The sequence below is a fragment of the Macaca fascicularis genome, chromosome 6 (assembly GCF_037993035.2).
Source record: "Macaca fascicularis isolate 582-1 chromosome 6, T2T-MFA8v1.1".
Classification (NCBI taxonomy): Eukaryota; Metazoa; Chordata; class Mammalia; order Primates; family Cercopithecidae; genus Macaca; species Macaca fascicularis.
In genome coordinates, this window is record NC_088380.1 from 155,340,630 (window position 1) to 155,353,389 (window position 12,760).

The window sequence follows — 12,760 nt, forward strand, 5'->3', positions numbered from 1 at the left end:
GCTGTGGGGGTTTTTCTGGACTTGTCTTTCCATAACCTGTTCCTCATACCATATTCCAGGATGGTAGGAAACAACTGGTAAGGCTGTTGAGAAAGAGGAAATCATGACAGCATGAAAGCTAGCATTTTTAAAAGTGATTATTACTAAGTGCTTTCCATACCTCCTGCAATAACACTTCAAATGTATGATCAATATGTTCCTACTTTACTGGTGAGAAAACTAGGTTTTAGGAGGTTACATAACTTGCTCAAAAGCACACATCTAGGAATTGATGGGAGCAGGATGCCGTCAAAGGATGACGTCCTGCGGGATGAGTCCAAAGCCTGTGCAACTTGGGCAGTTCCCTGGTCCTTCATAATGAGAGGAGGCCCATATAAGGGTGGGCCTGCCCTAATAGGGAAACTGCCAGTCAACTTACTGCTGCCACTTAAACTGAAACCACTCCAACTATGATTAGCATAGTCCCAGAAAAACAGGCTGATTTTCTGATGCAGGAAATGCCCCATTTACACATGGGAGGCAAGTAGAATGCAAAAGAAACACTGGAATCCATACAATGTCTATAGCATGAAATACATATGCAGCAGCTAAAAAAATTATATGTGTTAATGTGAAATGATGTTTAGAGTACACCGTTGAAAAGGCAAGTAGCAGATTATTATATATCAACATCATTTTATTTACATATAAGAAACAAAGCCATATGTTTTATATGTACATTTATACATATGTAAATGCATAGAAAATGTTCTTGAATTACATAAGCCAAGTGAAAAGAGCATTTACTTCTGGAGATGGGAGTAGGATTGAGTTGGAGTCAAGGGGTATTTTGTTGTATCTATTGATACATAACAAGAAATTTTTACAGTGGAAATGGATTGCATAAATACATCATTTGTGTAACCTATAATTTATATAGTCTAAAAATGTATAATTTATATATTTAGAAATAAGATAAACTTAAGAAGGAAGCACTTTGTTAGAACTGAGAAATCTGAATGTTTTCAGTCTTGACTTCAGCCTGATGTCAGCTGTTGTTCTTGGACAAATCACTTTCCTGACAAAGTCTTTTCTCTTCTGTAAAATGAAGTCAACAATCCCTCTTTATATGTTGTTATGAGAGGCTTAGAGATCTTATAAAAGTGCAGAGAAACTGCACAAAGCTTGCAATGGTAGACTGATGCTTACTGAGACCAGTGGGAGCATATCCAAATAGTGTTCCAGGTTCCAACCAAGAAATGTGGGGAAGGCAAACCGCCTTCTGCAGGGGCCACTCCTACTATAAGCAGCCTCCCTGATGGCCTGGAATATAAAGGACCAATGCTTTCTTTGACTCACATATCTCATTCTCACAGTCTATTGCTGGTTACTCAGTAATCCCAGGTTGCTGAATACTAGACAGACTATAAAAGATCATTGCAGAAGGGCCTTTCCTGCTGATCAATCATTTACCAGAATCTTCCATGGTTTAAAGATGGAAGTTGAGGCTCAGGGAGTGGATGCAAGAGCAAAGGAAAACAAGAAAGCAAGTGAGTGGCAGAGTTCAGACTGGAATAGGCATGTCCAGAGTTCCTTTTCGGGTCCCAGGCTGATGTGGGGAGGAAAATTCTTAAGCAACATTGTTCATTGCTCTCTCCTAGCCGTGTCTAGGTGAAGATGGAATACATATATCCCCATAATGAACACAGTTGCACATGCTTAGGACTGTGGGCCTTATTTCGAATAAGACTGCCTGGGTTTGCATTTCAAATCCACACTTCCCAGGTCTGCTCCCTTGGGCTAGTCACCAGATGTCTCAGCTGAGCTTTGCTCACCTGTAAAGTGGGGGTAATTTTCATACTAATCTTGAAAGGATTTCCTAAGGATTAAATGAAATAATTCATATAAAGCACTTACCACAATGCCTAGCAGAAAAAAAGCTCATTAAATGTCAGTTTCTCTTATTGCTATTTTATTATTTTTTTATTAGCAAAGATATAGATCTGGGGCAAGCTGAAAGGAAAGGTAAAGAAGGAGAAACCTAATCTGAATCCACTATAACAGTAGTTAAAAATATATGCAGTTTCTTATCCTTTCTCTCCATGTTTCCAAAAGTGTGGAATGCAGCTTGTAGCTAAATCACAATAACTAGTAAAGTTTGGAAGCTCCCCTTTTGTAAATTCTCTTTTGACCCTCCCAGTTAACTGAAAGAGCCCCATGCAAGAGGTAGGGCATTTCTAACAACTGTCCAACACTCACTTGTCTCCCTTTTAAACACAGAAACAGAGGACGCACTCTGATCGCTGGCATCTAGTTAAAACGCAATACCCTTGTTTTCTATTTTGAGTACTGTTATAATGTTCCCTTCAAAAATAAATTTAGGTAAGTGAAAACTTGAATGGACTCAAATAAAGATATTAAGTAGGTAACAGAACAGACAGAACACATATTTGGTAAAAATCCTAACAGTGGCCCTTGGATGACCCATGTTGGAGCACTCACAACAATCTTACAAACTCAGAAATTATCTCTATTTTGTTGATGAGACAAGTAAAGTTAAGCGTTGGGTAAGGCCCAAGGCAACACATTGTTCATACTTAGGACTTCAAATCCATTCCTGAATTGTTTGAATTCAAACCGAATATTCAGCCTCAGTTTTCTAAATTAGATGGAAAAGAGATTACAAATTTTGGCCAGAAGAGGTAAATGCACTAGTCTTTTTTTCCTTCCAAGACTAGGTGTTACAGAATTTTTACCACAGCAAAGTGAAGAGACAAAAAGAGAGGAGTGACAATGTTCTCTCACCAAAGAGAGATCCAATACCAAAGAGATAAATGGGTAGACAGCACAGCACCAAGAAGACATTATTTTTGTTCTTGCTTGAAGAAAATATTAAAGGCAATGTAGTTATATCCACTCCCCAGTCCCTCCCTAGGTCCCCTCCCTCATCCACCCCATGCCCACCCCGCACTCCCAGCTAGGTGGCAATTTGCATCAGGACTGAGCAAGTTAGCAGCATGAAGTGGAAATGTTGGCGAGACAAGAAGGTGGAGTCTCAGAAGGAAAAGGTTTTTTTACAAGCACATACTTGGGTACCAGTTGAAGAAGTTGGTTTTTATTTCTTTTGCTTTCTAGCTGTTAATGGTGAAGGCTAGAATGGTACATCTCTCTCTAGTTTCAGAGCTGAAGAGTCTTGCAGCCTGGAGAGTCAAGTGGAGAGCATGCACAGTGAAATTCCTTTCTCCCAGACATGGGACACTCTGATTGTAGCATTTATCAACCCCAGTGATTGTCAAGGCCAATCTGGCAGACATGTCTGCAGCACATCATCCTCTTCCCCAGATGTTTCTCTTCTTGACACAGCAGTTTTCCTGGAAGAGGGTGGCCTTCTTAGAGAAGAGGGCAAGGTATAGGTCTCCTCCTTCCTTGGACAAGCTCTAAGTCTTCTCCTTCTGAGTCTTTCATACACATGCTAAATTACCAGGATTCCTAGGCAAGGCTAGCAACTGCTCACACGGAACAAGTCTGGCCCTGTTCTGTAAATCACCAATGTTGGCATTTGATGAATCACTCACAGCATCCCAGCCTTAGTCCAAAGTGGTAACAAAGCAATCTTGTGAGGCTCTCCTCTGCAAAGGAGACCAGTTTCTTGACAATGACAAGGAGTACTATTCTTGCAATTGCTGTCTTTTCCCTGGTCCAGGGTGCCTGTGACCTCTACAGACACCAATCATGAGCTGGCCCACAGAAGCACATCTAGAGAGTTAAGAAGAGTCCCATGATATAGCAAGATCTCATTTTCCTCCCTATGTTATAATCTTTGTGTCTCTATTGAATCCAAGTTCCCATTTAATATGGAAGACCTGCCACTGAGAAATAATATTTTACGTAAGCAGATATACTTACTAAGCTCCTGGGAAGAGAAGCATTTCATAAGGAAGAAATCCTAGTGTAGTTATGTATATGTGTATGCATGTATGTATTAAGTAGTAGATCCTGTCAACATTGGTGGCATTAAACAAAAGTTTACCAGCTGCCTCAAAGCACTATTATCTGATTCTTATTATCCCTGTTTCAGTCCTTCCCTAAGAAATGCTTTGTTGTTGAGGAGAAGAGAGACCATTTTCAGAAAGGAGAACTGTGGACTTCCAAATTCACTAATCTTTGCCTTTTCCATGAAAAAGAGAAGAAAGAAATCCATTCTGAGGAGGGATGGGTATTAATCATCAACACAGGGAGGTCCCAGCAGTGTGGTGACCAACATTCCTTAGTTTGCCCAGGACCGTGGAGTTTCCTAGGTTGAGGGACTTGAATGTTAAAACTAGAAGGGTGATCACTCTAGTCTCCTCTGTGGTGTCTGACCATCCCTTCTCACCATACCTGGTCACAGAAAGAAGAGAGAGGGCTGGTAAATGGGTTTCTACCTTCATGGAAGAAATAAGGGTTAAGGAGGCAATTGTGGCATCTGACATCAGTTAGGAAGAAGAAGGATCAATAGACCAAGTAGAAGGGCAAAGAGAACTTGTGAGGTTTAAACTCCTGGCACATCTTTATCTTGCTGTTAAACTCCTGGCATGTCCTCAATCAGAAGCGTGTTACATATGAACCTCAACGTCACCCACATGCCCTGTTACCTTTGTCTCACTAAGGGAGGACCAGTAATAAATCCTTTCAATAGGGTTTTAAAAAATCAACTGAGCAGCCAAAAGAAAGGCCTCTTTAAAAAATTGCCCTCACATCCTCAAACTGCGTATATAATTTACCTCAAGATGAAGGAAGATGGTGATTGCTTTGACTGAGAAAGAGAAGCATCTGCATAGGTATTTCGAGAGGATGAGATGCTGATAAAGGGTGAAAAAAAGTCAGTTTCCCTCCCAGACTCTGGGTTATAAGGTCATCCTCAATCAACATTCTCAGGAAAGAAGTAAGATCCCTTTCCCATTGCCATAGAAATGAAATGAATTCCTAATGACCTCAACATCAATATGCCAATAAGAAAATGTCAACTTTAAACTTACACACATGTGTGCATGCACACACGCACGTCAGAAAAGCTGCAAAGATGCCTTTTAGTAATGGCTCTGAAGCCAAAACCTAAGCGGAGTCTCCAAAACCTATTCCCAAGGAGGAGAAGAAGGAAAATATTCATGGCTATAAGCCAAAAATCTTGACACTTCACTTGTCACTATGTCAATGCTTCTAGATAGACATCTTGGCATTGATATCAATCTAACTTTATCAGAAGAACCATGATTAATTCACCCACCAAAGCATGTCCAGAAGAAGATGGCCACAACGGAGAGGAAATTGGAAATGTTCAGTTTATAAAAAAGACTGACAGGCAAGGTGACAGATTACTCTCTTCCAGTATTTAAGGGCTCTCAGGGGTAAGTGGGGGCTAACTGCATGGAAGTTGGAGCAGCAACAGGTTTGTGTTCCAAGAAAGGAAATAAATTCCTAATAATTAGAGCTTCTCCAAAATAAAAGGGCCCGAATTAGGAGGTAGTGAGCTTCTGTCCCTGGAGGTGTATAAGCAGAGATTGACCAGCTTTCAGGGATGCAATAGAAGATGCTATTCCTGCTTTGCATGGGAGACTGAATCTGACGATGCCTGAAGTTCCTTGACAACTCTGAGATCCTCGATGGTCTGGCCTCAGGTCCCCCCCGCCCAACACTGTCCTCCATATACCTCCCCTGGGCTCTCAGCCCCTACTGCCTTGTGCCTCACTGGTGGTGATGAGGATCAGGAGTGATGCCAGGGTGACCTGTTCATGCAAACATGAATGGGAATGAATGGCTAAGTTGTGAGCCATGTCCTCAGTCAGAAGCATGATTCCAGGGATTCTGGGTCATTGTGTATGGGCAGTTTCTCGAGTTCCTGATGATGTCCACTGTGCAGAACGGTGTACCTAGAAAGGAAGGAAAGAAGGCATGAGAATTCAACAGGCATACTTCAACTGCACCATAGTCAAGAGCACTCCTTCTACTCTTGACTTCCTTTCTTTGCATACTTCTGAGGATATGGTGAAGTGGGAGTGGGGGTGGGGTGATACTTCATAGAGATAGAAAACCAAACGAACTGCACCCAGATTGCTCATATTAAAAGTGGAGAAACAGTCCTGGAGGAAACGACAGGCCTAGGAGTGCACACGGGGTAAGTGGCGGAGCTGGTACAAGAACCCAGATTTCTTACTGCCAACAAAGCCTGGGGTTCTTGTGTCACTCATCAGAATGAACCCTGTGTACCTCCTCAGGCTATACCTCAATATGCTTACGTCCTATCTAGGAGATAGTTTTGGGGTTCTGACTGCTGACTGAGTTGAATAAACCACTCAGAGCCTGAAATACAATGTAACTCTATTTGTTACTTTGATTCCTTTTGGTGCCATTTGGAACAGTAAATCAATTAGATGAATCAAATAGCAAGTTGACTCTAAGCATCACGGTGAAATTTACTACTTGACAAGTGTTTATTATTTTTCTGCAGTGTCACACAATAGCACTCAATATCTTAATTGCCTTTAAATGCATCTCAATTGCAGGCGAGTCTCAGCATCAGTTACCCAGATTCCAGCATCTGGCAGCCATTCCTATGAAATTTCTACAGATTTTAGAAGCATGATTACCACTCATTTCTCTGAAGCCAGTGTCAAGCACTTTCAGGTGGACAAACAAACAAATACTGGTCAGCTATTTGGCATCATATGTTGACAAAACAACTTGGTGGTTGCTTCTCATGATTTATATTGATGCTTTGCTTTGAATTACAATAATTTATTATTGATTTGTATTGACCAGTTGGTTTGTACTAAGCCCTCTCCATAAATTACTTTATTTAATACCCCCAATAGCCCTATGAGATAGTATCATTTTCATTTTACAGGTGAGCAAAATGACGCATAGTCAAGTTTAGTGATGCCCACGGGAATATAGGTCATACATGAAGATACATCCAATCAAACCCACTCTAGCTCATGCCAATACCCATGTGCTTAACTGGTTATCACATAGCTCATGGACTAGGTACAAGTCTAGAAAAGTGGTCCTTCCCCAGGGGCCATTTTGGAAGCATTTTTGTTTGTCACTGAAGAGGTAGTGCTGCTGGCACCTAGCGGGTAGGGACCGGGGATGCCGATCAATGTTGTACAATACATAGCACAGCCTCCCACAACAAAGAAGTATCTGGCCCAAAATGTCAACAGTGCCAGGACTGAGAAACCCTAATCTAGAATAACTAGTCCCTTTAGCTGGCTAGAAGCAGGTGTTAATTGAAGAACAGGGCCTCAGTGAAGAGCTTGAATCTGAGCTTTCTCAGAACCATCCACCACAGCTGCTGTTGAGAGAGAGCTGAGCCAAGTGGATGTGACATACAGAACCAAAGCATCTGCTACTACTAGCCAGATAGGTCAGTGTTAAGAATAAAATGGGAAAGGAGATAGAAAGGGCCAGATCAGCTATCATTAACTAGGGTGGCCAGAAAAGGTCCCAGTGAGATATGCAAGACCTTAGGGAAGCTAGAGTCCCAGCTAGACACTCAGTCTCCAAACCACGCCTTGCATACTTGGCTTTGCCATTCTGCAAACCAAATGTCTGCTTTGTTGGCTGGCCTCTTGTCCAGCTCCATGAACACAGGGTGTCACAGGGCAGAGGAAGCTGGAGGAAGGAAAGGGGCTCACTCCTGTGAGCTTTCTGTCTGCTGTGGTTCCTGTAAACGTCATTCCTGGAATGCTTCTTTGCCCCAGCAGAGTCAGTGCTTTCCTGGAGCGGCAGCTGAGTCCAGGTTAGTCTTTCTATCTCTTGCAGAACCAGGCTGACAGCAGTCCCTCAGAGACATCACGTTCATCTGGACCGTCCCTCTTTCTCAGAGGTCTAAGTTTCTGCTCAGTAGGGTCCCTACTCTAAGTGTCTAAGTTTTTGTGATTATTTTATCTATGTCCTCATCCCCAGAGCTAGTAGTTGCTTCCTGCAGTTGCTAACTCCATAATACTTTAGAGCATTCTTTCAGTAGTTAATGACTACATGCCTAGTTAACAACATTTTATGTTAAAATGGTGTTTAAATACCTAGGCTGTTTCTGTCTCCTGACTGAGCCCTGTGAGTATTAGTGAGAAATTGAGGCATGTGCCTATCTGGGAAAATAACATTCTCGATAGAGGGAACAGCAGATGCAAATGTCCTGAGGTTCGATCCTGCCTGGCACATCTGAAGAACCTCAAGGATGCAGCAGGTTGAGGCAGAAAGAGTAAGGGGAGGAATGAAACAGAGTTGACATCAGCAAGGCAGCCAGGACCACGGGAGCGGGGGTGGGCTTGAAAATCCCTGTAAGGCTCTGGCTTTTACTACACGTGAGGGGTCTGAGCAGACCACCGACATGGTCTGAATGGCCTCTCAGCAGACTCCCTCTGGATGCTCTATTGTGAGTATATGGGATGGAGGTAGGGTGTGACCCAATTAGGAATTTACAGCAATAATCCAGGTGAGAGAAGACAGTGACTTGGTCCAGGAGGTAGCCGTAAAGATGGTGAGGAACGGTCAGACACTGGATATAGAAATAGAAATACCAGTAGCCAATTTCTGTTGTACTTAATTCTGCAAAAGGTTTAGCCTTCACACCATTTCTCAGACCCTGTCATGTGTGGTTATTTCCCTTGCCTTGTCTCGTCAGCTAGAGGGCTGCGTTATGCAGCATGCTAACCACGACCCTCACTTGAGTCAAGCAAACCTAGTTCCTATCTCAGGCTCTACCACTTGGCATCTTTGTGACATTTGACAACTTATTTAGTCTCTCTATGTGTCACTTTCTATACCTCTGTAACTGAGGGTAATGATACCTACCACATAGCTTTGCTCTGTGGATTAAATAACATAATGTAAGAAAAACATTAACACAGAGTCTGCCACATAGTAGAAGCTCAATATGTTGAAGCTAAAATTATTTTATTTCTTTTTAATCTTAATTTTACTATTTTATTGAGATTTAAAAGTACCACTTACCAACTTTGTGACATTTGGCAAGTTATTTAATCTCTCTCTGCCTCACTTTGCTCCTCTGCATTTAACTAAGAGTATGTAATGTTGATGATGATGATGATGATGATAATGATAATGATAATGATGACGTACACATAGCCTTAATGGCTTAGAAATATTTTTCTCTTTTATTTCCTTTATGGATGAAACTTAACTGGCCTCAAGATATAGAAGCCTCCCTGACTTTGCCTTTCTCTTCTCCCTTATCAGAATCACAAAGCCCTGTTTTGGCAAATATGCGTACTAAAGCAACACCAATTGATTTCCCTATCCACGGACTCCTTTTATAATCACAGTAAGTCTGCAGGACAGGCAAGGCAGGTGATAAGACTGGTATTACACAGAGGAGAGAAGTGAGAGTCGGGCCGGGCGCGGTGGCTCAAGCCTGTAATCCCAGAACTTTGGGAGGCCGAGACGGGCGGATCACAAGGTCAGGAGATCGAGACCATCCTGGCTAACACGGCGAAACCCCGTCTCTACTAAAAACACAAAAAATTAGCCGGGCGAGGTGGCGGCGCCTGTGGTCCCAGCTACTCGGGAGGCTGAGGCAGGAGAATGGCGGGAACCCGGGAGGCGGAGCTTGCAGTGAGCTGAGATCTGGCCACTGCACTCCAGCCTGGACGACAGAGCGAGACTCCGTCTCAAAAAAAAAAAAAAAAAAAAAAAAAAAAAAAAAAAAATTTAAAAAAAAAAGAAGTGAGAGTCAGTGCAGCTGAGTAAGTCTCCTGAGTGTCATGATGGGTGAGCACAGGCCAGGCCAGGACGAAGGCCATGCACCCCTTCCCCACTGCTCTTGCCCCTGAGCAGCATTGCTTAATGACTTACGTATGAGTCTTCAAACAAGGGCTCAGGACCAAACAGCCCTAGGAAATGCGGCTGCACTTCAGTATCTGAGGTGCAGAGATATCCCTGAAGTAGATGTGCAGGAGAAACCCGAATGACAATACTAAGAAATCATAGCTCAATTTATTAAGAAATTAGGATGTGTGCCAGGTACCATTTTTGGTAGTTACATACCTTATATTTCATGTATATAATTTACTTTTGACACCTGCTAAGAGGCAGGTGCTCTACTTAGACTGATCTTGCAGATTAGAAAACTGAGGCTCAGAGCAGTTTATCTAAGGTAACAATGTGCATGGTGCCCATGCCCTCAACCTTAGAACACACCGCTAAACCTTTGCCCTGTTCTATGGCTAATAGATCACTTTCACTGGCAAGAAATGACACCTTCTCTTCCACTGAGTTCGCATGAAAAAGGTATTCTAGCTGAGAAGGCAACGAGACATCTGTGACCACGTAAGATGTACTCCCGTGGAATGCAGGCAACCTCTCCAACAGCCTGCTTTTCACACGCCTCTCCTCATAAGCATCTGTTTCTCATGTGCTAATGAGTCACTTGTCAAGAATAACTAGAAAAGAAGTGTGGGAATGGAGTGGATATTCCGAGTGGAGGTTCCCTTTCTCCAGAGGGCAGTTGAAAGGCAACAGCTCTCTGTGGATATGAGAGTAAGCAGATGGGCACATTTTCCAGTTACAGTTGACCATTGAACGATGTAGGAGTTAGGGTTGCTGATCCTCTGTGCAGTTGAAAAATCTGCATATAAGTTTTGACTCCCCCAAAACTTAAATACGGGTAGTTTACTATTGACTGAAAGCCTTACTGATAACATAGTCAGTTAATGCATATTTTGTACCTATAATAAAGTAAGCTACAGAAAAGAAAATGTTATTAAGAAAATCATAAAGAAGAGAGCATATATTTACTATTTGTTATGTGGAAGTGGACCATCATAACAGTCATCATCCTCGGCATCTTCACATTGAGAAGGCTGTGGAGGAGGAGGATGAAGAGGGGGATTGGTCTTCCTGTCTCAGCGGTGGCAGAGGCAGAAGAAAATCCATGTGTAAATGTGTAAATGGACCCACATGGTTCAAACCCATGTTGTTCAAGGCTCAGCTGTACAACATTTGAGTGGTTCCTCTCACCATGGCACAGTGGCTGGTAGACACAGGAAGGAGGAAATAGTCCAAGCTTTGCTTGGCGGGAGTCTAGCACAGTATAAGTACATCCCAACTGGAGTCTGCCTCATAGAGACATACCCTGGGTTTAAGTATTCACAAGTCTCCATGATTCAAGCACATACACTTTTAAGCTGGTATTTTCACTTTGGTAATAAATAAATAATAGGAGCAGATTTGGGATCACCTGGTTGGCCACCTTATAAACTTACATTGCCTTGTGAATTCAGAGCTCACAGTTGCGTTCATGTCCACTCCGCTGTTGCTGACTAACTTCATGCACTGTCTCTAACTGGAGTGTGCAAACCTCCAGCAGTCTGTAGGCCCATTCATGGAGATCTGAACACCCTCAATTTGGGAAATATTGAAATGAAACAAAGCACAGGGTACTGCAGGCACACTGAATAGCGTTCAAATCCCAAATTACCATCTACTAGTTATGACGCACAGTCAAATAAGTTACTCCCACCTCCTTGACACCTTTGTTGTGAAAATGAACATCTACAAATGCCTTAACAGAAGGGCTGGACACACAATGGATGCAGGAATCTTCACTGGTAAGTTTCCTAGGGTCAAATAAATAAATAAATGCAGAATAGTTAGGAATACAGATTCTTGAGGCAGAATGCCTTGGTTCAAATCCTGGCTCTGCAATTTGCTGACTCTGTGAGTTATCACAAATGTTCTGGCTTGTTGTAGACATTAAATGAGATAATTCACATATAATGTTTATTAGAATAGTGCCAGCCAAAAAGGATGGCTCTTATCTGATGATTGAGGTAGAAATTGAACTCGGTACAAAATTCCCAATTCAGTGCAGAAATCCTTTCCTTAGTAACTGAACAAACGTTCATTCACTTGTTAATTGATCAGAGAGCTAAGGAAACCTTAACCCTGTGATCAGTTAAGGTCACTTAGAGCAGCCTGGATTTGGGAACTAGTAGTATAATAATAGCTCCCCTTTGCCTGCCTAGCCTGGCATTATCTGTAAATGGCTTTACAGACAAACAGCTCCAGAAAGAGACAATCATCTGTCAAAGGGACAAAAGTCTCCCAATTCCATGTGGTGTGAGCTCTTACTTGCCTTTTCACAGCTGCTTTGGTGGAAAGACAACTCTAGATGAGTGGGTATACCTGGGCAGTTTCACAGCTAATAAAAAAACACTGCTGGTTCCCAAGCAACAGCAATGCAAGCGGCAACTCCCTTCAGGCTGAGTTACTTCCCCCATTTGTATTAATTTACTCAAACATGACGAGAGCCACATTAGATTTGGTAATTACCTGAGTCTACAATTCATTCACTGAGCAATTAGCATCGCACTTAGAGCAGCCTGGATGTGGTCATTAGTAGCGTAATAATAGCCCCCTCTGCCTGCCCAGCCTGGTATTATCAGGAAACGATTAGATTTTATTATACATCACCCCAGCCTTCTCCTGCAAGGCAGTGTTCACACAGACTGGGTGAGAAGGGAGGTTTGCAAGATGTATTAATTATTAAAATATAAAGTGCCTTGGTTTAAAGAGATTCAACCCTAAGGTAGTTTCACAAAAGCCAGAGCTCTATTAGCTGGAAACGAAGATTTTACAGTTGGTGTTTTTTCCATGAACATGAATCCTAGGCATTTATTCATCCAGCCACTTATTTACTTAAAATATGTTTTGATTGCTTACAACAGTCCAGGCACAGTGCCATGCCTTGGAGATACCAGAGTGGAGACACAGTCCCTGT

At 42.4% G+C, this 12,760-nt stretch overlaps 1 protein-coding gene across 1 annotated transcript in view; it reads right to left on the reverse strand.

The window, feature by feature from the left end:
- Positions 1-658: 658 nt before the first annotated feature.
- Positions 659-12,760, reverse strand: part of HTR4 (5-hydroxytryptamine receptor 4) — a 195,239-nt gene continuing 183,137 nt past the window's right edge. Inside the window, exon 7 of the mRNA XM_015452112.4 lies at positions 659-5,888. Within this exon, the coding sequence (XP_015307598.1) occupies positions 5,801-5,888 (88 nt within the window). The 3' untranslated portion in view covers positions 659-5,800. The remainder of the gene's footprint in view (positions 5,889-12,760) is intronic.